General features: G+C 38.8%; 1 protein-coding gene across 2 annotated transcripts; it reads right to left on the bottom strand.

Moving 5' to 3' along the window:
- Positions 1–311: 311 nt before the first annotated feature.
- LOC134321318 (CDP-diacylglycerol--glycerol-3-phosphate 3-phosphatidyltransferase, mitochondrial) lies at positions 312–27923 on the bottom strand. Of its 2 annotated transcripts, XM_063003002.1 has the most exons (11): positions 27805–27923; positions 21265–21460; positions 16869–16946; positions 16624–16720; positions 12716–12905; positions 12078–12256; positions 7446–7858; positions 5533–5608; positions 3894–4042; positions 3177–3340; positions 312–1863 (listed from the first exon to the last, which is right to left on the bottom strand). In XM_063003002.1, the coding sequence occupies exons 1-10, from the start codon at positions 27918–27920 to the stop codon at positions 3221–3223; spliced, it is 1614 nt and encodes a 537-aa protein (XP_062859072.1). In that variant the 5' UTR covers positions 27921–27923; the 3' UTR covers positions 312–1863; positions 3177–3220. The 2 variants fall into 2 exon arrangements, with proteins under 2 accessions (XP_062859072.1, XP_062859071.1); XM_063003001.1 differs by lacking the exons at positions 21265–21460; positions 27805–27923 and adding an exon at positions 17095–17182.

The raw sequence follows: 27923 nt of genomic DNA, 5'->3' as shown, positions 1-27923 counted from the left end.
TCACTGCCATGATGCAGTCCATTGCTAGGAAAAAAATGAATGGCCATTAGATAAGATGTCTGGCTGTGGTGACTAAGAAGAATCGAGAATATCTGACTAATCCATCCAGAGAAGGGGCTTTTATCCATGATCTGTTTTATATAAGGTACGTACGGTGTACTGTGGTGTACAGTGTAACATGAATTAAACCAAAGCTTATTGAACACTTTTAATTTTTATAAACACTAGCTACACAACCAAACATTAGTCTACATGAAAATACATAATGTGTAATAATACCCAATAAATAAATATCTGTAGATAAGGCTTTTATTAATAGACTTTTTACCATAAAAGCAAAGATTCTCAGATATGACTTTTAATATTAAAATCTTAAAACAAATACATCCATAATTTACATAGTGGTAAACTGATATTGAAATGATTTACTACAAAGGTTCTTAACTCCTGTAAGTTCCACAAAGATTTAAACATTCATTCTGGGTTGTTTGCAGTAGAATTATTAGCACTCCAGGGGTAAAAGCAAGTACCATGAACGAAATACAATGGTTTGTGTTCATGTTACACGAGGATATTTAGTTTAGCAGACTTTGTCATGTGTAAAAAATCTAATGCAGCATTTTCAGACCTACATTGTAAAGGGCTTCAACCCTATTCAAATTTGTGTTTTTATTGTTTTAGTTGTCAGTTGAACGCCACTGTTCTTTTTAAATTATTATCATAGGTTTGTTAGCATTAACACTGTTTACTTGGAATTATTTTTAATACAGACTTTTTAAACAAATGTGGGTGCTATTTATTTTCTGATTCTTATATTTTTAATATTAATAATCTTGTAACTTTCTTTCACAGTACGTTAACAATGTTCACTTATTTTACATAGAGAATCAACAAAGCATAATATCTGACCAGGTGTGGACAAACGTTTGCAGAATACTGTACCTCTGCAAGATGAGTAGCTGTTTTTTTTTCTTTGTTTTGTGTACTGTGCAGTAAAAAAACATAAACCACAGCTCAGCAACTGACAAACAATGCTAACAAAAAATAATAGCATTTACACTAGCTTTCAGTTGCTCTCTGGCTTGACATCTGAAAAATGTTTGAGACTGGCTGGAGCATTGTGTTATGTGAGCACCCCAAAACTAGTAGGAAAGGTGCTAATGGAGAACTGAAAATATCTTAATAAGACATGATTTGGTTTGCAGTTGTGCAGGGTTCGGGCAAGAAAAAGAAGAAAAAACGTTAAAATGAAATTATAGACACTTAAACCATTTAAATGTATATATGGCAGTTAACTGTCTCAAATCTGTGCTGATTAAAATATAAGTAAGAAGAATCAGAACAAGTGTGTGATGTTTTGTGTATCTTTTACCTCAATTTGGCCCCAGTTGTCGATAGGAGCAGAATTTTGACTCCTGTTAAGCCTGTGATATAGGTTCAGGTCATCAAAATAAGGAACAATCCTGATTGTTTTATCCCATTTGCCTAAGTTTTTTTGCCTTAGAATGTCACTTTTTCTTATATTTGATTTTCAATCTCACATTTAATTATTCTTTATCATATTTTTCTTGCTTGTGTCCATAGCATTAAATGTTAAGAAAATCATTTCAGTGACAACAGTGGCACAAAATAGACGTGGTAAACTGAATTAATGCTCGGATAGCCTGCATTTAATACAAGTATACCTAAGCATTCCAGTTGTTGTAGCTCATAAGGATGAATTACACAGTGCTCTTTGGTAAGTCTGCACAACGAAGTAAAAAAGAATATTTCAGTTAAAACTTCACAGGAGCTCGCTGGGACACCCAGTCAGGGGCAAGGAGTTGTCCACAGCCTTGTCAGTCATCTTTGTTAAAGCCATTCCTGTAGTCAAACAGAAAATAATGTATATGGATGTCCTGTGTATAAGAGGTGTTTGTGAAGGGCCCACTTATGTATGGACCTTTAACTTAAAAACTAAACAGAAATCAACTAAGTGGGTACAAGCTTTTCTGTCTGCTTCTCAGTGTTTAAAAAATGCTTTTGCTCAAACATAGTGCTTCACATCACTAAAACATTTTAAAACAAAATCTTTGCTGCTAGCAGATTATCTTTATATCTTAAGAGTTAACTAGATAATACATTTCTATTGACGGTCAAATTGCTTCATTTTGCTTTATAATGCAAGCCAGGAACAATCACAAGGTGGCAGTGTAACAGCATAAGAATCTACAAACATTGCTGTAGTCTAGCTGTAGAATCTTAAATACAACAGTTGTAACCAGCTCCAGATGTTATCAGCATAGGGCTGAAGGAGGTCACTGGCTGTGCAGCCCAGTTGCTAGAGCCTCAAAACACTGGAATAGCATACAGCCAAGTCTGTCCTGTGGTCTGGCCACACTGCGTACCACTCAGCTCTGTGACAGGATTTGGGCTCGGGGAACCACTGCAGTGACTTTGTGGATTCTTTAAAAACCCACTGTCTGCCAGCTTTTGTGTGTGGGTTCTGAGTGTAGCCACATTCATGGAAACTTTTAGTTCACTATGTGAAACAACACACCAGGTCAAACAAGCCATACCAAAATGCTGATTGCTCTTTTTGTAAGATTTGTTTCTATGTAAAGGCTAGACAATTCAGGTACTGATGAAACAGGCTGCATATTTAGTATAATGCAATCTGGTATAATGCACATTGTAACTTTTAAGTAACAAGTGATAATTCCGTAGTGACCAATTAAAATGTGTAAACAAATTACATTTAAGCTTGAGTTTCTAAACAAGTTTATTTATTATAATTTAAACATCATGTGGTTACATTCATGACATGGCAGAACAGGTTCATGTTAAACATCATCACAGGCAATTTTGCATCTCCAAGTCACCTAACTTACATGTATTTAGACTGGGAGAAAATCAGAGCTCCCAGGGAAAACCCATGCAGACTTAAGGAGAACATGCAAATTCAACACGTTCCACAGAAGAATCAAACCCAGGACCTGTTAGTAATGTAGCTTGTTTATGTCTGTTTTAGCACAAGCTTATAATAATAAACACAATGTACAGACCAGAGAGAGTTGTAAGAATGCACATTAAAAATAAATTACAAATGACTAATATACACAAAATAAATTTTAATTTTAAAAAGGCAGATGCTTCCTGGTACTTAATTAATAAAGACCCGTAATAGATTTACAAACCTGCTATAGACTGAAAGCACTTTGATGATCCAGGCAGGCGATTCTTAGAAGAAGTTCTTAATCAGAGGAGTAACGAGCTTTACCCATAACTTAACATAGCGGTCAGGTTGCTGAAAGGTGGAGCTTGACACCTCTGTGGACCTCTGATACAGCATCTCCTGCTCCTGTAAATAAAAAAATATATTATTTTACACAGAGTGTAAAGTGAACCATTGCAATAAGAGCTTATGGGGATGACAAAATATAAAAAATAAAATAGACAAGCTAAAAATAGTGTAAGTATATGATCACAGCTTATTAAAGTGAGTTTGCCTTCATCTAAACACGTCTAAACTACAGAACAAAATTCCTTAACAATGTAAATCATTCATCATTTTCTGTTCCTGTTGATGAAATGAATGAACAATCTCTGGCCCAGTAATGTGTACATACTCATTCATCAGACAATGTAAGCGGTTTGCCATACCTGTAAGCTTATATAACCTCCATCTGATAAGCACTGACAGGAACTTCAAGTCATCCAAATAGTTATAAAGCCACTCTCCCCATTTATGGTTACTCAGGATTTATTACCACTTATTTGAGGTTTCCCAGAAGGATCATGCATGTTTACCATAACAGTGTAGTACAGAATACACAACATGCATTAACATTAGTGATTAATGATTTAATATTTAGCTTAACGTTCACTTAACATTATGCGAGAGTGAATCAAACCTGCTGCAGTTGAGTCTGGAGTTGATTATTTTCTGTAACTATGGCAATCTGGGCTTCTATATCCCGGTGCACGGAACGATAACCAAAATTGGGGGATCCTATAAGAGTAAGACAGGGTCGTTCATCTCCTTTTAGGTAGTACCAGAGTCCTGTAAGAAAATAAAGTAATACGATTTAGAATAAGAAGTTCTCGGAAATATTTAATCACATGCTGTGTTTGCTCAAGCCACCATTCATGTTTTGTTGCCCTGAGGAATCACGAGCATCTATAATTACCAGGGTCTGTGTGAACATTACCCAGATTAAATAGCACTCCTTCAATTTGGCTGCGTTTCACTGCTGGCACTGTGTTTGTGAGCTCGACTGCACGTGACCTCCATTCAGCTCTTACAGGAAACTCAGAACATGAAATATGATACATTGGCATATCAGAACAAACAGATCCTTCTAATGTCTTCAGTGCAAAGACAGCAGCCATCAAAAATATACAATTTGTGCTATTTACATAATTAAAAATGACAGGATAAAATTGAACAGGCTGTTATGTATATATTTTTCTCCAAACAGGAATGATCTGTACATAGCTCCCTCTATTATACATCTGTGTGAGAAGGATTTTATCGTAAGGTAGCATTCTTTTTGATGGAAGCCGGGTATCAGGTAACGCAACTGTCGGGAAGCCACTCAAAACTTCATTACTCAGGATTTCCTTGTACGTGCAAACTATCAATTATGGATCCCAAAAGACTTTGAGGTAACTGGAGCCTAGTCGGTGCCTGAACTACTCAATTTCAAAACATTCTAGTTAAAGGAGTTACCTCATACGCATGTTCTCTCTCTGCCAGCCTCTGTCCATCTCTCACTCATTCCTCGCAGCCCATTGGCTCTGGCCTGGGGTGAATAGGTCCCTCGTAGGCCAAGGGCCAGAATGCCAGTTAATGGTCATTGATTCTTTTTCCTGCTTGACCAAGAGGACCTCTGCAGCCTGTCTATTCCCACTTCTGCTCCTGTGTTTACTAGAAATGATGGTATTGACAAGGCTTTATCTAATAAAGCAGGACTTCTCAACGGGAGCGTGAAATTGAATTGTACTGATGCTGCCCTTATTTACTGAACTCTAAGTCTTTTCCTTAATCTATTCTGGTCTCTCACCTCTCTCACTCCCAACCTTCACCTCCTGGAAAAGAAACTATGGGCACAACTGAGTATTCGAGGTAGTTTGTTAGGTATGGAAAAATAACTGACTCAAAGGCTGACTTCATTATTGATAGATCATTCACACATTTCACCACTGTTTTATCCTGGTCAGGGTCATCTGGGCTTATTCACTGGGTGAAAGGCAGGAAATGCCCCAGACAGAGCTGACTCTTTGCACGCAGGAAGTACGGACTATCATGGGTATGACTGTGGCCTGCTTTATAACAGGTGTGTCTTATATTCAAAAGTGGATCAGATCACATGCCCTAATAATGCCATTGCGTTCTAGGCCTCCTGTCCCTACTGTCTAGAAGGTAGTGATTCATATCTCCACTACTGAGTAGTGACACTTGTCAATAACAGGTCACACATCTGGATTTGAAACCCAAAGTACCGCTAATTATACAGGGTGCTGATATTAACTAGAGCAAATACCACTCACCCTTGGCATGGAAAGTCCAATCAGGCCGATGATACTCATGCAGGTGAACACGACCCTGCTGACCCAGCTCACACACCTATATAAAGATAATAGAAGCATTTTACCTATAAACAAGGATACACCTAGTGTTCCTCTCATTAGCTTCTGGCTAAGGATGTATAGATACAATTGCAGAAAAATTTAACCCCTTCATCATAAAAGGTATTATGGTGATTTGTATAGAACCGAATGAAAATATACAACAAGACATCTTAGTAAAGAGAGTAATGAGAATATTATCACTAAAATGAATATGTATTGATTCATACAAGCAATTTTAATAACATTATTTGACATCTAATGAAACATCTAGTTCTTCAAACCCAGTCTAGGTGGAACATCATTTCACTTTGATAACCTTTATTAAGGGATTTCGGCAAGTTCTAACAAGCTTCTGGAACCTCTCTTGTTGAATCTTCACCCGTTTCTCTCAAACAAAAACTTTCAGCTCACCGAGGTGTGATGAGTTTAGTGCTGCAACTGCTTTCTTTAAATCCGACCAAAGATTTTTGTATGAAATTTAAAGCTGGAGACTAAGAAGGCCACTCCAGGATATTCCAGAACTGCTTCCTTAATCAAGCTTTAGTTGACTTTGGAAGTGCACTTGGATCACAGTCTTGCTGGAATGTCCAATTATCACCAAGGTTCCATGTCACCACAGAAGGCTTCACATTTTTCCTCAAATTGCCTTGGTGTTACCATGAACTCAGGTCATGCTTGAAGTTTCATTAGCAGAAAAACCTTCCCACATCAATGACCAACCTCCATCAATGACCGTGGTCATAGTCCTTGCCTTTATTGCGCCAGACAAACCGCTATCCAGTTTTGATCAATCGCTCTATAGACCTGTGTCACTGAACCCGACAGGCCAAATTCCATATGGTGTATTACAGTCAACCTTTCCCGTGCTTCATGGTCAACACTGGCATGTGGTGGAATCTGGTCATGAAGTTCTTGGTTGTTAAGTCAATCAGGCAGGTTTGCTGCTGTGCCATAAGTTTGGAACTTCCAAAAATACTCACAATGGTGTCTCTAGAAATGTTTAAGGTCTTGAAGATTTTCTTATACCCACTGCCATTTTGGTGCAATTAAATAATCTCCTTTCTTAGTTCTTCTGACAGCTCCTTAGTTTTCATTATGATGCAAACACACTTTATACACTTGAATCTTTGGTGGCTTGGCAAATTAAGGGTCGTTTTTGAGTTCCCAATGGTTTAATCCAACTTTAGGTCATCATTAACAAATGGTATTAACAAAATATCCTGCTGCTCTAAAATACCACATTTATTATCTTTGTTCATCATTTGCTGTATTGTTCAACTAACAAATACTCAGTTTAAAGCTAAATGTAGCTCTGCAGAAAACTTTAAAGTTACAAATCCTTATATTCTGTGGGGGTTAAATATTTATATATAGTATAGTATAGTATAGTATTTGGTTTATACTATAATCAGCATATGCTTCATCCTAATGTTGCTGTTAGACCAAAATATCAGCTAAAAGAATAAAGATGTAAATAACTACTGTAACAAAATGATGAATAACTTACTGTACTCAACAACCACTTTCCTCTGTACTGAAATACTTTAATTTATGTTGGAAAATCAGTTTTAAAAAACGATCGTGTTCAGCCTTCAAAAGAGCAGCTAATTAAGCAAAAAAAATTAGCTAATTAAGTAAAAGCTGTAAAGAAATCTGAATTGGCCATAAAAATCCTGAACAGTAAGTGCATCTCTATTGCAGCAGCATGTCTGATTCAAACCACTTTCATTCCTAATAAGAAGTGGTACACAGATGTTACCTAAATAACCCAGAGTAGCTTAGAATTTAAGCCCAGATAAACAGAGAATTATAAATGAAGTAATAAACAGTACCTTGTCATAAAACTGGTGGGCGAGATGGATGTAGGCTTCAGGAATGGCACCTGCCACCCCTTTGGCTCCGAAGAAGCCGTTCACCTCAGGTGAAGCCATGAGGATGCGGTAATCTGCTGCAGCTCCCAGAACCAGCCTCATGTAGGTTTGTGTCAGGTTGAAGTAGCCTGAAGTTAAGTAAACAATGGAGTCTTCGCCAGCCCCCATCAACAGTCTCTGTGTTACCTCCTCATCTAGCTGGATACCCAGCGGCTTCATCTGCACAAGCGGGAAAACCCAGGTGTCGCTTTCCTCCTCTTCAAGTCCCACATTGGAGTCAGAATCTGACTCCAGCATGTGCTGTCGTGCTTGGGCTGTGTTCACTACTTCCATGATTCGTTGCTTTGCTGATGCTGAGAAATCTACCCGATTACCTGAGAATCACAAAATAAATACACTTTTTAAAAAATCTAATTAATACATTTCAACATTTGTTTAGGAATGTGTTTCTTGTAGATATTAAATATTACACTTTTTAAATTCCAATTAAATTACTTTTTGTTTGTAATATTATTATTACACAAATATACACCGACTAGGCATAACATTATGACCACTGACAGGTAAAGTGAATAACACTGATTATCTCTTCATCACGGCACCTGTTAATGGGTGGGATATATTAGGCAGCAAGTGAACATTTTATGAGTTGATGTGTTAAAAGCAGGAAAAATGGGTGAGCGTAAGGATTTGAGCGAGTTTGACATGGGCCAAATTGTGATGGCTAGACGACTGGGTCAGAGCATCTCCAAAACTGAAGTTTTTGTGGGGTGTTCCCAGTTTGCAGTGGTCAGTATCTATCAAAAGTCGTCCAAGGAAGGAACAGTGGTGAACCGTTGACAGGGTCATGGGCGGCCAAGTCTCACTGATGCACATGGGGAGCGAAGGCTGGCCTGTGTGGTCCGATCCAACAGACGAGCTACTGTAGCTCAAATTGCTTAAGAAGTTACAGCTGGTTCTGATAGAAATGTGTCAGAATACACAGTGCACCACAGTTTGTTGCATATAGGGCTGCAAAAGGGGAACAACACAATATTAGGAAGGTGGTCATAATGTTATGCCTGATTTGGTGTATATAAGACAATCATAACATTTATTAGTCACTTCATCCTGGTTAGAGCACAGCTTGAAATACTGAGACCAAACCAGGAACAAGACACCTATCCATCACAGGGAAACAAACACTAAACATTTTACTGTTACACTTAGGAACGGTCTGGAGTAGTCAATCTACCTACTGGCATTTTTGGTATTTGAAAGGAAGCCATTGTAATCATGTGGAGATGTGGAGGACATGCTAATTGCACACAAACATCAAACCTGGCTCCCTGGATCTGTGCAGCACCTGCACCACCTGTTAAGCCACGATGCCAATATGTAAAACACTTCTACCTAGGGATTTTCTAATTCAATACCAAGTATCAGTACCAGTGCCAATACTGGCCAAAATGCTGGATCGGCATTCTGTTAGGCAAGATTGGCTTTTGAATCAGATCAGATCAGATCAGAAATTACAACACAGTATCTCAAATGTAACCCAGTGCCCGAATGATTTTTACATTTGATAGGTGCACCATTCATCTCAGAGAGGCCAATGCTCATATAAGAATCCAGCAAATGCATGATCCAAACCTCAGAGGCGCAGGTCAATAACTGCTGACCATCTGGAAAGGCGCTCTGTCAAAGCCTGGCGCCTGTGCTAGACATAATGTGGCGTGATGAGTCATAGAAAGAAAGGCAATCTGTAAATAATGAATTAGTTCAAAGGATGGGCAAATCATAATGATCTGGGGCCAGTTTGGTTGGATGCTACACAGCATGGATGTGTTAAGAAGTGGAGTGGGACGGTCTGATTGGAAGATTGCTTGCTTTGTCCAGTCATCAAAACTTCCAAAGCCACAAATATGAAGTGGAGCAAACAAGCTTGCCTTTATTGGTAAAGGCTGGGGCTTTCCCCACAGGCAGTGCACCAGAAACCCCAAGCCTCTAAAGCCTCGGCGGACCAAACACATCCAGTTAAGAGGGCTGCAAGTTCAGCCGCTTTTACCGACAGGCGGGCGGATTCGATTACTGGAGCTACATGGGCTATGAAGTGCACACTCAGCAAATAGGCTTCTCAATAGGCCATTCCGGCTCAGTGTAAGTGTGTCCTCTTTCATTACCACTCCTGTGTGTAATTTGTTCTGGAGGTGTGAGGTTTATAAGTAATGCAGTTACACACATGGTTGTGAAAAATTGTCCCATCATTCATTTAAATGACATGCCATGGTCCTCGTTTCCCCTTTAGACTTCATGTATAGATTTTCCTATCTGCACATCAGCTCATCTCTCCTTGATATTATATCACTCTCTCAACAGACTCCAGCAAGTCCTGGATCTCTGCTTCCCGTTCATCTATCCAGTCCACCCTCCCTACCTCACCCCGTCCGTTCACAGATCATTTACCACCAGTGAAGTGACATCACCACTCTATTTCTGGGATGTGTGATAAACGGTAGTGCCGTTCTGGAGCGGTTATGTCATGGTCTGGCGCTGGCTTCTCAGTGATGGTGCTTGGATTACGGATATAATCTTACAGAGTGAGCGTAATCGCTCATGCACTTGTCTGCATTGACCTCTGAGCTCGGGAAGCCATCTAAATGTTTTAGCCGAAAGTGTTCCCAACATTTTTTTTTTTACTTTTGAATGATCCATCTCACATTTGTTTGTCTCACACTTTCCTATCAGATCAGAGCCACAGCTGGTCCTGCACAACACAAAACCCTGGGTGCATGGCATAATACAGGGCAACAGTCCATCACCAAACCCTAAAATTAAAGAGGCAACCGACCAACTGCAAATTTAGATTGTAGGTGAAAAAAACCCACACATATACATGGAGAGCGTGAATCTCCTGCAGGTTCCCATGACCCATGTTGCTGTGCAGCTTTTACCTTACTGCAAGACTTTACTGCCACTGCTTCTCCGTGTCAATAAAAAACGATGGGTTGTGACTTGAGTTGTATCTTTTCAAATATAATCAGATTTGTTTTGTTTTTTTACACCGAAATTTTAGCACACTGTGCCTCAGTGAAGTTTAAACTGTACAGACATTATTGTGGTTTATTAAATATTTGAATATCGTTGATAAAAATAAATAAGTATATAACATGATTTTTTAGATACTGACACATGCAATATCATAGCAGTTTGCACAGCAATATTTGGCTTATGGTGGGCTCTATTAAGGGTTTATGGCCATGCTTCTTTGTATAACTATGAGAGTTCTTCAAAAAGTTTCTGCACTTTTTAAAACTCTATTTATTAAGAACTTCAAAAACAAATGACATCACTTTTCTACATAGTCACCTTCCGATGCATTTTCCTAGCGTCCTACCAATGTTTTAATGCCATCAGCAAAAAAAATTTTTGGTTGAGCACGTAGCCACTGATGCACCGCTGCTTTCACATTCATCAAAAGAAAATCTTCTTCCCCTTAACGCTTCTTTGAGAGGTCAAAAAGGTGAAAATCAGATGGCACTAAATCCAGACTAAAAGCTCAGACAGTCTCTCAGACACGGCCAATTACTACTCCTCCCACCGTTACCATTTCAAACAAAAATATAAAAGTGCCAAAACTTTTTGAAGATCCCTCGTAAATGTAAACTGTGTAATTTACACACTTAATACAGCAATTAAGTACTTTCCCCTATTAATTGTGGTTTTTTTTAACATTTGTTATAATTACAAATGCATACTTTACTTATTTGTATATATACAAAGTGTAAATTGTGTTTAAATTTAAAGTGGATGAATAGACTGAGAGTATATTAAATATTCATTAGTAATTTTTAAGCCTGGTAAATTATCACTGAATGTATCAGAAAACCTTTGTAAGCACTAAACCTGTTTACTTTGCTTTAAATAGATCTTTGTTGGTGATTAAAACACACAGGCACTCAAATCATGTTGTAAACAATGTTAACATGCCAGTAAGGCTTTTACAAAAGCAACAGAATAATCACAATAAGACACACCACTGCCACTACCAGATTATTTAATAAGCCTGTTTAAAACCTGATGGCAGAGAGGAAATGCAGGCACTACAAGGAAATGCCCTTTCAAATTTTAACTACAATCAAGAGATCTAATCCTGGTATGTTAATGTATAAGGGCGTGCCAGGATGTGTCTTCTACCAACAGCTCATACCAAGTGCTCAGCAGATCATTTGAGACATCATCTTTAAACTTCCCTAAGAACAATACAAAGAAAATATACACTATAAATAACTTCTTACCATTGTTGTGTTCCAAATAGTGGCACTTTCCTTTGGTGTCACTGTTGATAGAGTAGTTACAGTACAGCTCCAGAGCTGCCAATTTGGTATTAAGCCTCATCATCGATCAGTGTAAGGAGGTTTGCATGTTCCCCCCCCATAAAATACGAAAGGTGGACTGGCTACTTTAAAGTGAGTCTAGGTGTGAGTAAGTGTTGTGCTGTGATAGATTAGGGCCCAGTCCAAAGTGCCTTACCAGTGTTTCCTGGTAACAGCAGACCCACAGCGACCCTGATCAGGATGAAAATATTATTAAAGATCAATGAATGGCACTTACCTTTGTAGGGGTGCACCATCCCCTCCATCATGTGAACGCTGTCATCAGGTGCAAGCTGTAACGAAATATCACTCACAACTCGCACCAGCTCAGCAAAGAAATCAGCCACCTCCTGGCAGTCCTCTAACAGCACGTAACGGTCCTGACGATTTGTAAAGTAGGAGTCGCTCAGATTAGCTCTGCAGGAAAAAGAACATTACAGACTGGCTTAAGAAATTAACTAGCCGATTTGTGAAATACATAATGGTGTAAAATGTGTTCAAAATTTGCACTTTTTAACCATATGAGTAATTTAGTTGTTATTTTATCCACATTATAATTACTATGGCATTACTACATCACTATTTAAAAGCCATCATAAACAAAAAAACATAAAGACAGAGACAGGGAGAGAAACATTTACATTTTTGATGTTTAGCAGCGCTTTTATCCAGTGACTTACAGTACTGTGACAGGATATTGTTTAAGCAATTGAGGGTTAAGGCCCTTGCTCAGGGGTCCAACAGTGGCAACCTGGCAGTGGTGGGGCTTGAACCAGCGGCTCTTCGATGACTAGGCCAGTTCTTTAACCGCTAGGCTACAACTACAACAGAAAGACAGACAGACAGACGGGCAGACAGATACACACACATACATACCCACTAATAATAAGGCTGTTGTCAAACAGGTAAACTTTAATATGCTGCACACCAATGGTCTCGTTAAAGCGCTCAGGCACCAGAAGACGAAGCAGTCCACGTAGGTCTGGTGTGTGATACAGCGACACTCGCATCTGCTCTGGAAATCTCTGAAGCAATGGCAGCAGCATTGTACGAGAATTATTTTTCCCTAGACAAATTACACAAGCAAATCCAACCATTAATGAACAGGTAGTGTGCTATATATAGATAGCCAATTTTAAAGAAAAGTTTATCCATCATAATTCTTATTTGGGCTTTAATTTTCAGATGTTGTCACATAACAGACTTGAACTGATAGTATTACACAAGGATTTCTTTTTTTCCCATTTTATTTATGCATTTTCTCCCATTTTCTCCCAATTTAGTGCAGTCAATTTCACTTCTGCTGATGAGAAATTGCCGATTGCAGTCAAGGAGGGTATATTGCTGCTCACGCGTCCTCCGACCTGCGTGCAGCCCTTAGCGAAATCCTTTTTCACCTATGCACTCTGCACAGGCACCTCTTTATCTGCCAATCTCCGATCATCACACCCTAGCAGAACCATGTCTGCTGCAGTCACTGCCAATTATGGCCGCTAAATGCCGCCCAGCCGACCGGTGGTAACGCCAAGTTTCGAACCGAAGAGTTTAGAATCTCAGCACTGGTGTGCTAGCGGAAAATTCTGCTGCTACACAAGAATTCCTAATCATTCTTCCCTGTACTAGGCAATAAAATTTTACATGAAAACTGTTCTTTGTGAAACACCATGAAATTAGCAGTGCAGAAGAGATTGCGAAATGCCACCCATAAACACACACACACGGTAGTGACAGTTTAATCAGTCATTAAAAAAGCATGCATGACATTAGATGGGGTTTTCCCTATGCACTTCAGTTGTCTTTATCAGGATGACACTAGGTGGGAATCAGTAATGGAAATTAAGTTCAGATCATGTTCTTACATGCTGTCTTATTGGTTATTAACTATTAAAAATGCAGAGAGCAAGTAGGAGCAGGAGATGATTAGATGCACTGAGCCCAGTGATATTTATGCAGACAAAACCAAGAGAAAAAATAATTTAAGAAATAAACAACAAAAACAACAAAGGAAGATCCATAAATTTGCCTTAATAAATAGAATGGAGATGCAATTGCCAGCAGAGCTCACAGACATTAAGCTATTTGTAGTGTTAATGCTTTCTTTGTAAATGAGAGTGTGGTTACAGCAAGAACCAATTATTACCATGGATGTAACAGCTTTTGAGATGTGTGTCCACACATCCACAAGATGTGGTTTACGTAAAATGACTATTTATCAATCAACATGACAATTATAAAAGCCTTTTCTTACAGCCACATAGTGCACTATGTAGGAATCAAGAAGCCATTCTGCTCTGTTTACCATAATTTTAATATCTGTATTTTTTATTTGGCATATGCTTTTTATATTAAATGACTCTAATTGACCTAAACACTTGAGCATTATGAGTAGTCACCACTGTGCGGCTATGGTCATGTGAACACTACCGTATATGCAAAAAATGTGTCTCATTCCCTGATCTGTATAAAATATTATATTTATATATAATATACAGTGTATCACAAAAGTAAGTACACCCCTCACATTTCTGCAGATATTTAAGTATATCTTTTCATGGGACAACACTGACAAAATGACACTTTGACACAATGAAAAGTAGTCTGTGTGCAGCTTATATAACAGTGTAAATTTATTCTTCCCTCAAAATAACACAATATACAGCCATTAATGTCTAAACCACCGGCAACAAAAGTGAGTACACCCCTAAGTGAAAGTTCCTGAAGTGTCAATATTTTGTGTGGCCACCATTATTTCCCAGAACTGCCTTAACTCTCCTGGGCATGGAGTTTACCACAGCTTCACAGGTTGCCACTGGAATGCTTTTCCACTCCTCCATGACGACATCACGGAGCTGGCGGATATTCGAGACTTTGCGCTCCTCCACCTTCCGCTTGAGGATGCCCCAAAGATGTTCTATTGGGTTTAGGTCTGGAGACATGCTTGGCCAGTCCATCACCTTTACCCTCAGCCTCTTCAATAAAGCAGTGGTCGTCTTAGAGGTGTGTTTGGGGTCATTATCATGCTGGAACACTGCCCTGCGACCCAGTTTCCGGAGGGAGGGGATCATGCTCTGCTTCAGTATTTCACAGTACATATTGGAGTTCATGTGTCCCTCAATGAAATGTAACTCCCCAACACCTGCTGCACTCATGCAGTCCCAGACCATGGCATTCCCACCACCATGCTTGACTGTAGGCATGACACACTTATCTTTGTACTTCTCACCTGATTGCCGCCACACATGCTTGAGACCATCTGAACCAAACAAATTAATCTTGGTCTCATCAGACCATAGGACATGGTTCCAGTAATCCATGTCCTTTGTTGACATGTCTTCAGCAAATTGTTTGCGGGCTTTCTTGTGTAGAGACTTCAGAAGAGGCTTCCTTCTGGGGTGACAGCCATGCAGACCAATTTGATGTAGTGTGCGGCGTATGGTCTGAGCACTGACAGGCTGACCCCCCACCTTTTCAATCTCTGCAGCAATGCTGACAGCACTCCTGCACCTATCTTTCAAAGACAGCAGTTGGATGTGACGCTGAGCACGTGCACTCAGCTTCTTTGGACGACCAACGCGAGGTCTGTTCTGAGTGGACCCTGCTCTTTTAAAACGCTGGATGATCTTGGCCACTGTGCTGCAGCTCAGTTTCAGGGTGTTGGCAATCTTCTTGTAGCCTTGGCCATCTTCATGTAGCGCAACAATTCGTCTTTTAAGATCCTCAGAGAGTTCTTTGCCATGAGGTGCCATGTTGGAACTTTCAGTGACCAGTATGAGAGAGTGTGAGAGCTGTACTACTAAATTGAACACACCTGCTCCCTATGCACACCTGAGACCTAGTAACACTAACAAATCACATGACATTTTGGAGGGAAAATGACAAGCAGTGCTCAATTTGGACATTTAGGGGTGTAGTCTCTTAGGGGTGTACTCACTTTTGTTGCCGGTGGTTTAGACATTAATGGCTGTATATTGAGTTATTTTGAGGGAAGAATAAATTTACACTGTTATATAAGCTGCACACAGACTACTTTTCATTGTGTCAAAGTGTCATTTTGTCAGTGTTGTCCCATGAAAAGATATACTTAAATATCTGCAGAAATGTGAGGGGTGTACTCACTTTTGTGATACACTGTAACTGTTACAGCTTAATAGTGATACAATAGTGTTACACTAGTATCAAATAGTGTATTGTATTGTAGTGTTAAACTATTAATCCAAAAAAAACCAAACTTCTCACATTATTTTTGTAATGCTGCCACTTTATTCAGCTAATATAGTGGTTGCACCACTGGTTGAACCCCACAGTGGTAGCCTAGTGGGTAGAGCTTTGGGCTATCAATCGGAAGATTGCAGGTTCAAATTCAGGCTCTGATGTGCTGCCACTGTTGGGTCCTTAGGCAAGGCCCTTAACCCTGTCTGCTCCAGGGGCGTCATACAATGGTGCTCTGACCCCCGCTTCCAAACAATTTCATTTCACTCTACTTGTGTACATGTATATATGACAAAAAAAGGCATTCTTCTTTAAATTAATACAGACATGATTATTAAGTTTCTGTAAAACAAAAAAAGTGCTCACTCATCATTCACCCATCACACATCAATAAAAAAATAATGCTTTGGGAAATCAGTGATGCCAAAGTTTCATTAGGAAGGAAATAAAAACATGAAAAGTTCACGCATTTGTCAACTTGAATCCTAAAAATAAATTTCACCATTGTCTAATAATGTCCATGATGAGCAATCACTGTTCAGCTCTATTAACACTCTATTAACAGTACTGCTAACCTCTCGATCCTCTCGTGTAGTCCAGAAGGACTGATACTTTAAAATCAGAACCAGTATCTTCCTGAGAACGCTCCAGTGCCTCTTCAACACAGTCAACCTGCCAAAAAGTGTTTGAGATAAACCACCAACAAAGCATAAGCTTAAAAGTAACTTAATGCTTGTTAATTAAAAATAAATGGAATGCTAAATGTTATTTAATTCAAATATTATTACACTCAAACAATAAATGCATGGTGAAAACATACAAGATCTTGCTCTAGTTGTCCTGTACCAAGATACAAGGATGCCATCACCACTCGACTCTTGGCTGTCCTGATACGTGCCTGAAGAAAAACACAGATAACATGACTACAGGCCAAAGTGACTGTTTAGCTTAGTAATTCTATACTGTGCACTACTTTCATCAGCAGTCTGGGAGAGTTTAGATTCTTACTGGACACAGAAGTTCAATAAATATTGGCACAAACGCACCATGATTTACACTGATGGTAGAGAGGATGTAGACTACTTTAGCTGAAATATGCCTTAATCCATTTCAGATTTCCCAACAGAATAATTATGGGACCAAAGAGCACTACGAAAAGCTCGTAAACCTTGCCTTACAAAAGCCTTTAAAATCACCGAAGCCAACTTTTTAGCAGTGGGAACTGGGCAGCAGACCACATTTTTATGTGTGGGAGAGGCATGGGTTTAACATTAAGAGATAGTAAACACAGCTGTACAGCAGAAAACACTCATGATTAGGAACTCCAGGCTTATTTCTTAAACAGCTATTTCATTTAGAACACCTAGTCTTTTTTTTGTTTGTTTTTTTTGCTTATCCTAGGACATTCATGAAGCAACTTTGTGTAATATAAAAAAAAATCCATACATTTTTCAGAAACACAAACAGTAGATTGCTTTTAGTTTTGGTTTGCTTAAACATGTTCTTTATACAATAACAAAACAGACACCCACTTCATATTTACCTATTTTTAAGAAGGAAAAAGTGCTGTTAATCACTGACTTTTAAACAATGTTTATGTTCAAAAGACCAACCAGGGTACAGGTGATATGAGGACAAACTGTATTGACCATAGGCTAATTAATAACTTGTATCTGGCTAAGCTATTTGGGCTGTGGCAGAGCGTCATCCTTACCTTTAACCAAACAGTGATTCAGTATGACAAAAAAAAAACATTTAAAAACATGTCTGGATGCCTACCTCCTAAATTTAACAATGCTAACAAAAATAAATCATTGAAAATAATAATGAGAACTATAACAGTAATGGATGGTTATTGCTCACTGGTTTCGACTGGCTTTTTATGAACATTGAGGGTTTCTGGCTCCTTCCAACAGTCACTATCAAGTCCCATCAATGCCCTTAAACCTCCCTTTTTAAGGGGCACTTCACCAAGCTGGGATACTCCACAAAAGTTTCCAGACAGCAACAATCAAATCTAAAAATCTAGAAATCTACAGCCTGTGTGTGATAAATCTATATTCTATTTCACTTCTTAAGAACTGGATTCATTAAGTCAACTCTTCTTTAGATTGACTTCCAACCCTATTTTATGAAAGGCATGCACTTCGTATTAAGGACGTCAATTGAAATAGAAATTGAAATAGTTTTTTTCCAGCATTGTGTTGTTGTTAACAGCTATCCAGTACATGTATTTTGTAGTTCTTAGGTAACAAAGAAGGTTTAAATTAACATACAAAACCAAACCACAAGGTATAGATGGAATGTTGTTAAATAAATAAAAGAAGACTGTTAATTGAATAATTTTCTAAGACACCTGCTGTCTCAAATAAAAAAGATTTAATTTTGGCAAAACACTGACAATACAAAATGCAAATGACTCTGTTACCATTAAATATAGTTATGCAAAGGTGAGTATAATTATTCTATATTATATGTCACTTAATCATCATAGCGTCACACCAGCTGGTAAATAATTTGCATAACAGCAGTAAAACATTTATTAGACAGATTAAATAAACACCAATTATTATGTAGCATTTAGGTGTAAAACTGTAAAAAAGACCCATTTTATTTGATTAATGTTGGTCCATTTAGCAGAATTTTATACTTCTACAATGTTCTTTTATTCACATTTACAAAATTCTCTTAAAAGAAATAGATGGAAAGTCTATTTTATGTATAAATATACACCGATGAGGCATAACATTATGACCACCTTCTTGTTTCTACACTCACTGTCCATTTTATCAGTTCCACTTACCATATAGAAGCACTTTGTAGTTCTACAATTACTGAATGTAGTCCATCTGTTTCTCTACATACCGTTTTAACCTGCTTTCACCCTGTTCTTCAATAGCCAGGACAGAGTAGGTATTATTTGGGTGGTGGATCATTCTCAGCACTGCAGTGACACTGACATGGTGGTGGTGTGTTAGTGTGTGTTGTGCTGGTATGAGTGGATCTGACACAGCAGTGCTGATGGAGTTTTTAAACACCTCACTGTCACTGCTGGACTGAGAATAGTCCACCAACCAAAAATATCCAGCCAACAGCACCCCGTGGGCAGTGTCCTAGTGTGACCACTAATGAAGGTCTAGAAGATGACCAACTCAAACAGCAGCAATAGATGAGCGATCGTCTCTGACTTTGCACCTACAAGGTGGACCAACTAGGTAGGAGTGTCTAATAGAGTGGACTCCAGGAGCTGCTGTGTCTGATCCACTCATACCAGCACAACACACACTAACACACCACTAACATGTCATCGTCACTGCAGTGCTAAGAATGATCCAACACCCAAATAATACCTACTATGTAGTGGTCCTGACTATTGAAGAAAAGGGTGAAAGCAGGCTAAAAAGGTATGTAGAGAAATATATGGACTACAGTCAGTAATTGCAGAACTACAAAGTGCTTCTATGTGGTAAGTGGAGCTGATAAAATGGACAGTGAGTGTAAAAACAAAGAGGTGGTCATAATGTTATGTCTTATCAGTGTATATTTAATGCATTTGACAAAAATCTAGTTTTTAGATGCAATAGTCCGATCATTTGAATTTCAACAAACGATGCAAGTCACATTCCTACATCTGTACCAGGAAATCAGTCCTTTTAAATTTCTTACCTTATCAGTCCCATACAAAACATGATCTACAGGTCTCACAACCAGTTTACTGAAAACCTAGTCATGTCTTATAAGGTAATGATTTTTCCTTGTAACCTCAACCTCATGTTTGTTTAATAGCAGTGCTTAACAGTTCCCACCAAATGTCTTCTATTTTTGCATATTTATCACACCTATGTTTCAGATCATTAAACTGTGTTAATATTAGAAAAAGATCATCTGGCCCTATATGAAAAAACAAATGCCCCCTTAGCTACTAATCAACCAGTTAACCAAACTGAATTGACAGTTGGGTTCAATTACACTAGCCACACCCAGGCGTGATTACTGCAAGACCTGTTAAATCTAAACATCATTTAAATAGAACCTGTCTGGCAACGTGAAGCAGGCTACTAAAGCCATTGTTACAGCCCTGTGACTCCAGCCAATCAAATTAAGAGCCACTATCCACAAATGGAGAAAACTGGGAACAGTGGTGAAGCTTCCCAGGAGAAGCCGGTCTACCGAAATTTCACCAAAAACCCAACAATAACTTATCCAGGTCATCACAAAAAAAAACAAAAAACATGTACAGAACTGCAGGACTTACTTGCATCAGTCAAGGTCAGTGTACATAATTCCATAATAAGAAAGACACTGTCCGAAAATGGCATTAATGGGAGAGTTGCAAGGCACAAACCACGGCTGAGCAAAAAGAACAAAAATTTCTCCTTGTATCAGCCAAAAACATTTAGATGATCTCCAGGACTTTTGTGGTGATATACTGCAAACTAATACGTTAAACGTGAGACTTTTAGAAGACATGGGTCCTGTAACATCTGGCATAAAGCGAACACTGATCAAAAAGCTGCTTTGTTTCCATGAACCTGGATGACTTATTATAAATGATGAAACCTGAAAAATCCTGACAGAGAATATCCACAGCTCAAGCGCAGTTGGGTTATGGAGCAGGACAATTATCTCAGCCACACAAGCAAGTCCACCTCTGAATGTCTCAAAAGAAACTAAATTGAGTTTTTGGAGTGGCTGAGTCAAAGTCCTGACTTAAATCCCATTGAGATGCTGTGGTAAGACCTTAAACAGGCAGTTCATGCCCAGAAATCCTCTAAAGCAGCTAAATTAAAACAATTATGCAAAGAAAAGTGGGCCAAAATTCCTCCACTATGATGTAAATTACTCACTGCAATTATCACAAATGTTTGTGGTCATTATTGCCAAGCTTGACACAACCAGTAGTTAGATTTGTGAGGGGCTTATGAGGGCTTTGAATAAGTCTTTATCTTCAATAAATGAAATGCTTAGTTAAAAGCTGCATTTTGTGTGTACTCAGATTGGTTTTTATCTTAGATTAATATTAGTTGGAAGATTTGAAACTTTAAATGTGGTAAATTAGCAAAAATACAAAAAACTGAGTGCAGGGCAAATACATTTTAACTACACATCTCAAAAATTTCAGGTGAAACACTGTCTGCAATAATTATCGCTTAATGGAGAAATGCTTGATATACAGGTACAGATCCAACTCTAACAATTAGGAAACAAACACACACCTTCATGACCTGATAAAACTCATCAGGCGAGTGGAGGATGTGAACGCGGCCCCCTGGAACCCTAAAAGCTGGCACATGGTCAGCAATCCAGTGGAAGCAAGAGTGGAGGCCCTCAGCAGAGCCAGGCGGTCTGGAGTGAACCAGCGGGATATGGTCTGTCTCTGCCAGGAGAGGTGCCAGAAGCAGCAGAGATGACCTGTGCGGTGAACAAAATGAAGAGGGAATGACGATGAAAACAATTAGAGTAAAAGGTAATAAAGTACAAAAGAAAACATTTAGTGAATCTTATAGAAAATTCTTAAAGATATTGTATACAGCGAATAACTTTATTATCAAGTTTTGTACATGGATGTCAAAATTTTATTTAATATGATGATACTGGAAGTGAAGCGCTGGCATTTTGAAACGTGTCTGAAAACATGAGCTAGTATGAGATCATTTCTGGTTAATGGATTTCCTCAGACTCCCATTGTTCCTATTTCAGCATATTTAGGCCAAAGTTAAATAATAATAAAAAAAACATTATTTGTTTTACTATTAAATATAATGGTTACTGGTGTCAAGATGAATGTACAGTTATTAGTCTGATACCACATGGAACAATGTGTTAAAACCATAAACAAATTGTAACTTCCTTCTTCTAAATTTAAATACAAGTGTAGAAGTGATGGGTGCTAATGTTGAACAAGACAAGGTCGTTCTCCAAATCGTTCTCTAAAAAGCAAAAGCTGCAGTTTAGATACCTATACAGTAAGAACTAACTCACCTTTTGCAGCATTGTGGTTTGTCTGGCAAATTGTCTCTAATCTTTTCAAAGACCACAGGGGTCCAACGGTGACTCAATTTTTTAATTCTTAAATGGGATATTTACATTTACCTTTTCAGCATTTAGCAGACGCCTTTATCCAAAGCGACTTACAGTACTATTACAGTATACAGTCTGAGCAATTGAGGGTTAAGGGCCTTGCTCAGGGGCCCAACAGCAGCAACCTGGCAGTGGTGGGGCTTAAACCAGCGACCTTCTGATTACTAGTCAAGTACCCTAACCACTAGGCTACAGCTTGAGTTGTTAGGGCTGGGTCATGTATCTAAAGAGTTTAATCTTTTTTTTTAATTTTAGGGACTAAAATCCTCCTCCCATTCCAGAACTCCAGTAATTATTTGTAATAATATTGTTCTTGGGCTCATATTTGTAACCCTTTCTGTCTTCAAGCTAAATTATTAATATTTTAGCTAAATATATTTTATAGCTGCTCAGGTGGCGCAGCGGTAAAACACGTCAATTCGAAACTCAGCTCTGCCATCCGGTTGGGCTGGGTGGCTACATGAACAGCGATTGGCCTGTTGTTCATACAGGGTGGGAGCCGGAGCAGGGACCTAATAACTGATGCAATTATGACCTCTGCTGGCTGATTGATGGTGCCTGCACAGAGTCGAAGGATAATGCGTTGGTCAGGGTGTGGCTCTTCACATATGAACTCGCCTTGTGCAGGTGAAAAGATGCAGTCGGCTACTGCACACGTGTCGGAGGGGGCACTCTCCTCAATCAGCAGTGGAGATCAGCATCAGTAAAGAGGAAGCGTAAGGCAGTCGGGTAATTGGATAACTTGGGTAACTAGATTGGGAGGAAAATTGCAAAAAAAAAAGAAAAGAAAAAGAAAAGCAAAAAAAATAATTTAATTTATATATTGTGTGTGTGTGTGTGTGTGTGTGTGTGTGTGTGTGTGTGTGTGTGTTATATATATATATATATATTTGGTACCTAAAAACTGGATGTTTCCAGATTGTCCGGCTCCTTTTTCTTTCTAAATGAATGTTCTTACAGTAAAGCATTCTGAGCCAAGCTTCAAAGACACTTGCATGATGACCAAACATCCTGGTAAGAGGTGACTGTACACTAAAAGGTTTCTTAATCAGAGTTTAATAGGGATGTTACAAAACCACACAGGCAGATGCTGACACTGGTTAGAAAACAATGTCAAAGTTTTCAAAATGATGATAGATAGCGGAAACCTCATTCACCCAAAATTACAGCATTACAAAATATCTGACACAAGACAGATAACTTGCACCAGATCCCTTCAAGGCAAACATTTGCTCATGTGCTTCTGTGGACTAAATAAATAGTATTTACTGTAAAACACTGAGGCACTTGGAGACTTGGATTATAGATCATGTGCCAGCTGTAAAAAGCAAAAGCTGCAGTTTAGAAACTTTATATAATATGATACAGATACAGCTTTGATACCTGTACAGTAAGAACTAACTCGCCTTTTGCAGCATTATGTTTTTTCCTGTCAAATTATCTTTATTCCCCGAAGACCACATGGGTCCAACCGTGACTCACAATTTCTAAACTGTCCCTAAATCTTAAATGGGATTTCGGTTGTGAGACTAGCTAGGGGGCAGCATGGTGTCTCGGTGGGGAGCACTGTTGCCTCACAGCAAGAAGGTCCTGGGTTCGATCCCCAGGCCAGGCGGTCCGGATCCTTTCTGTGCTGAGTTTACATGTTCTCCCCATGTCTGCGTGGGTTTCCTTCGGGTGCCCAAAAACATGAAGTCAGGTTAATTGGAGACACTGAATTGCCCTATAGGTGAATGGGTGTGTGTGTGTGTGTATATGTGTGTCTGCCCTGCAATGGACTGGTGCCCCGTCCAGGGTGTTACTGGGTGCCTTGCGTCCATTGAAAAGCTGGTATAGGCTCCATCACCCACTTAGACAGAAATTAAGTTTTTCAAAATGTGTAAAAAAAAAAGCGCCAGGTGGCACAGCGGGATGTTTCACTAGCACACCAGCGCCGAGACTCTAAACTCCTCCGTTCGAAACTCGGCATTGCCACCGGTTGGCGAGGCGTCATCTAGCGGGCACAATTGGCAGTGCCTGCAGCAGACATGTTTCTGCTAGGGCGGGACGACCGGACTATGTGGGTGGGGTCTTCAAACACTGTGTAAGGATCCTGATTGTGGATAGAGAGACGTCTGTGCAGGGATCCCCCAACAGAGGAAGACAAATTGACTATGCTAAATTGGGAGAAAATGCATAAATACAATAGAAAAAAAATGTGCAAATAAATATCTTCTTATGTTGTATGACTAGAAATGCTTACAAAATGTGAAGTGTGTATATACACTAGCACCCCACTGCCAAATCTTGACACCAGCGGCAGAAGAATACGGGGGGTGTGTGTGTGTGTGTGTGTGTGTGTGTGTGTGTGCTTCACATGTGATAAGACTTTCTGTATAAATTCACCACTGGCTGGTGTAAACTAGTACTGATCCTGGACTACTGATCAGAATGTCACTGTTCCAAGCTAGTTCAAGCTGTAAAGGCTGATGGTGGCTTTATACTTGGTTATACATACCTAATGAAATGATATTTGTTTGATAGAACAGTTCTTATTAACATTGTAGTTTTGCAATTTCAAGTATAAAAGCCAAAAACGACAGTACACAGCTGACGGGAAGGCAGTTACAAGCCGTGTGAAAGACTCCAGTCATACTCAGATCTACTGCCAACATCAAGGTCATGTTGAGTTCACTAAACCCAACACCAGACATTTTTATAAAAGAACCCACTCTCACCACACAAATTTATATTGTTTTGTTTTGTCTGAACACAAAGAAATGAGGGGACTCAAAGAAACCACGACCCCGTACAGACTACAGCAACCCAAAAAAACAAATACAAATACAGTAAAGGATAAGTATGAGTTACAGGACTGTGCTTTACCTCGAGTTCCACATTTCAATGAATTGTATTCTGAAGCGAGTTTGTGTATTGATTTGTTGTAATAGATACAAAAACGGCTGCAGATTGCAAAGACCATATTTAGATTGTGTTAACACAAAAGAGAGATTTGATCACAAAATAGTTCCTATAAATGTACATTAAACATTATCTCAGATAACTTATAAGACACTTGTTACTAACATTCCAAAAATGTCTTGCATTCTAAGTTTCTGGGATGACCTCAAACCCATCTCAGTTCTGATGTAGATAATGCAGTGAGGGAAAACAAATAAATGATCTGTACTTTAGTATGCACCACATATTTAATTCCACCTTTATATAGTGTTATACTAGGCCTAAGAGCTTAACTCTACTGCTCCCTATTTTCCATGTATTTTATTAAAAGGTTTCTTTTATACATTTGAGCGTGTTTTATTCATGCCACTGTATTCTCAAGCTTGCTAATTTGGGGTCCCATATCTGTGTAAAGTTGTGACAAAGTTTACTAAAAAAAGTTTACCTGAATTAAATTCATATTTATCAAATGTGGAAAAAGTGCATAAGCATCTTTTAAATATCTAAATGCCTTTAATAATATTATACATTATATTAAAGTACGATATAGTAATTTTTCTCCAGTAGTTCCTCTGTGCCTCTAAACCCAGGATCATTAAACAGTTTGCAGAACATTGAACTATATGATAAGTGCTGATGAGTGAATAACAGAATTAACACTGCTGTTGTATACTGTAAAACTGTGGTTAAAAAGTGCAGAAATGAGCATCACAGTATGGGAAAATGGGAACTGTAAAAGCTTTACATGCAACGTATGAAACTGTAGAGCCTGAGAACCCTCTGAACATGTATATAGATGTATATTTTGTAAGGACAGTTGTAGCCTAGTGGTTAAGGTACTGGACTAGTAATCAAAAGGTCACTGGTTCAATCCCCACCACTGGCAGGTTGCCACTGTTGGGCCCCTGAGCAAGGCCCTTAACCCTCAATTGCTTAGATAATATACTGTCACAGTATTGTAAGTTGCTTTGTATAAAGTGTCTGCCAAATGCTGTAAATGTAAAATGCAATAAAAACAATAAACTGTGATGTGTGAATTCTCTTGAATCTTTATTTAACTGACAAAAGTACAAAGAAAATATTTCCAATGATTTAACTGGCCAACTTAAGTTTGTTTAGTAAATACAAACAGATTTAGAATTTAATGACTAACACTCAACAAGGCAACTATTTTACTTTTTTTCCAGAAAGCAAGCTGACATGTGGATTCATCTCACCACAGCACTCAATTCCACTATCTTTCAGACAGGTCAGAGATGAGCTTTGGCTGAGAGAACTTGGTGGTGGTTCTGGCCCAAATTGATGTATGGCTTTGCCTTGGTGTGGTAGCGTTTCAGGTAGCATTTCTTGAGGAAACTGTGTTAAGTGGCAACAGTTTCTCAAAGTACTCCCAAGCCAGGGTAACATGACGGTTTCTCATGTAGTGCTGTATGAGAGCTCCAAGGTCACACACATTCTGAAGTGGTTTCTGTCCTTGTTCTACACAGACCGAGAGTTTACAAATTCTCGATCAAATTCTAAATTTGTTTATATTTACAAAACCCAATTAAGTTGGTCAGTTGCACTTTTACATTTTTAAAGACTAGAACAAACAGAAGAATAAACAAACCACAGATTTTTGTTGTTGTTGCATTTTACGAAATGGCCCAACTTTACACACATAGTGGCTTCAGAAACTATTCAGATCACTAGACCACATATCCATATACAAGCAAACATTGATTTTCAACTTTTTTTTTTTTTTTTTGGCTGCATTCATCCATCCCTAAATTCTTACTGGTCTTGCTTCCCTGCTGCTGAGAGGTCTTATCTTACCTTTTTTGTCTTTCTCCCTCTGGTTGTATGGTGAAAGTATAGTGACACCTTTCTGCTTGATTTCTGATGTGTGAACAAAACTAAGAAGTATAACTTCTTCCCTTCATAACAACAATAAAATACTAACCCACACACTCTTGCTCTTTAACCTTTTTAGGTATCAAATGAGAAGCAAAAAGCGTTCATACAAAAGTGTAATAAGAAATCACAGAGTTTATCAATGGATCTCAAACTATACAGATTGCATTTACATTTTCGGCAGATGCTTTTATCCAAAGTGACTTACAGTACTGTGACAGGGTTAAGGGTCTTGCTCAAGGCCCAACAGCAGCAACCTGGCAGTGGTGGGGCTTGAACCAGCAACCTTCTGGTTACTAGTCCAGTACCTTAACCACTAGGCTATAACTGCCTACGTGTGGTTATGTGTTGGTAACCGTGTTCTATACAATTCATTTAGTGGGTAGTGGCTTTCATTTTAAATAGGACAAAATGAAACAAAACATGCCTTAATGCAGGAAAGACACTTCGAGTGAATATAAGACAGCTGTGTCACCATACTAAAATAATGTTGCAATAAATGATTTAGTCTGTACATAACTGTACATAACAGTACGGAACACTGTTGGAGCCACGTGATTTTCACGCTGTCGGTATCACACGGTCACCCAGTTCAGTCATAAAGTAACAGCCCGCTACATCAGTGTTCTTACAACTTTAATAAAATGATGATCAGCATTGCAGTACAGCAAACGTTCATGTTACTGGGATAACTGAGTGTAATTATAAATTAAATGAGGATGTAAAACTGTCTATTACCATGATTTGGTCATACCAGTACGCAATCAATATTAACCTCTAACACAAAACTAACGCTTCTTCATCACATTTTTCAATCCGGCAAAAATCCATGCAGAATTTACCTTCGTCTCTTGTCATGTCTCCGAAAGAACCTGTCCGAAATCCTGGAGAAAACTCCAGAGAAAACCGGAGTGTAAACAGAATACACCAGTCTCCTCCAAGTCATGGGAGCCGCCATTTT

Source organism: Trichomycterus rosablanca, chromosome 10, assembly GCF_030014385.1.
Source record: "Trichomycterus rosablanca isolate fTriRos1 chromosome 10, fTriRos1.hap1, whole genome shotgun sequence".
NCBI classification, from domain to species: Eukaryota; Metazoa; Chordata; class Actinopteri; order Siluriformes; family Trichomycteridae; genus Trichomycterus; species Trichomycterus rosablanca.
The sequence above is the reverse complement of the archived record's forward strand: the minus strand, read 5'-3'. Positions and strand labels throughout refer to the sequence as shown.

Bases quoted from the DNA above. Each gene is read 5' to 3' on its own strand.
- LOC134321318 (XM_063003002.1), bottom strand. From the start codon at position 27,920: ATGGCGGCTCCCATGACTTGGAGGAGACTGGTGTATTCTGTTTACACT. The intron at 16,721-16,868 runs GTATGTTTTCAC...ACTTTTTGGCAG, and splicing joins GACAACTAGAGCAAGATCTT to GTTGACTGTGTTGAAGAGGC. The intron at 12,906-16,623 runs GTTAGCAGTACT...TAATTTGTCTAG, and splicing joins CTACACGAGAGGATCGAGAG to GGAAAAATAATTCTCGTACA.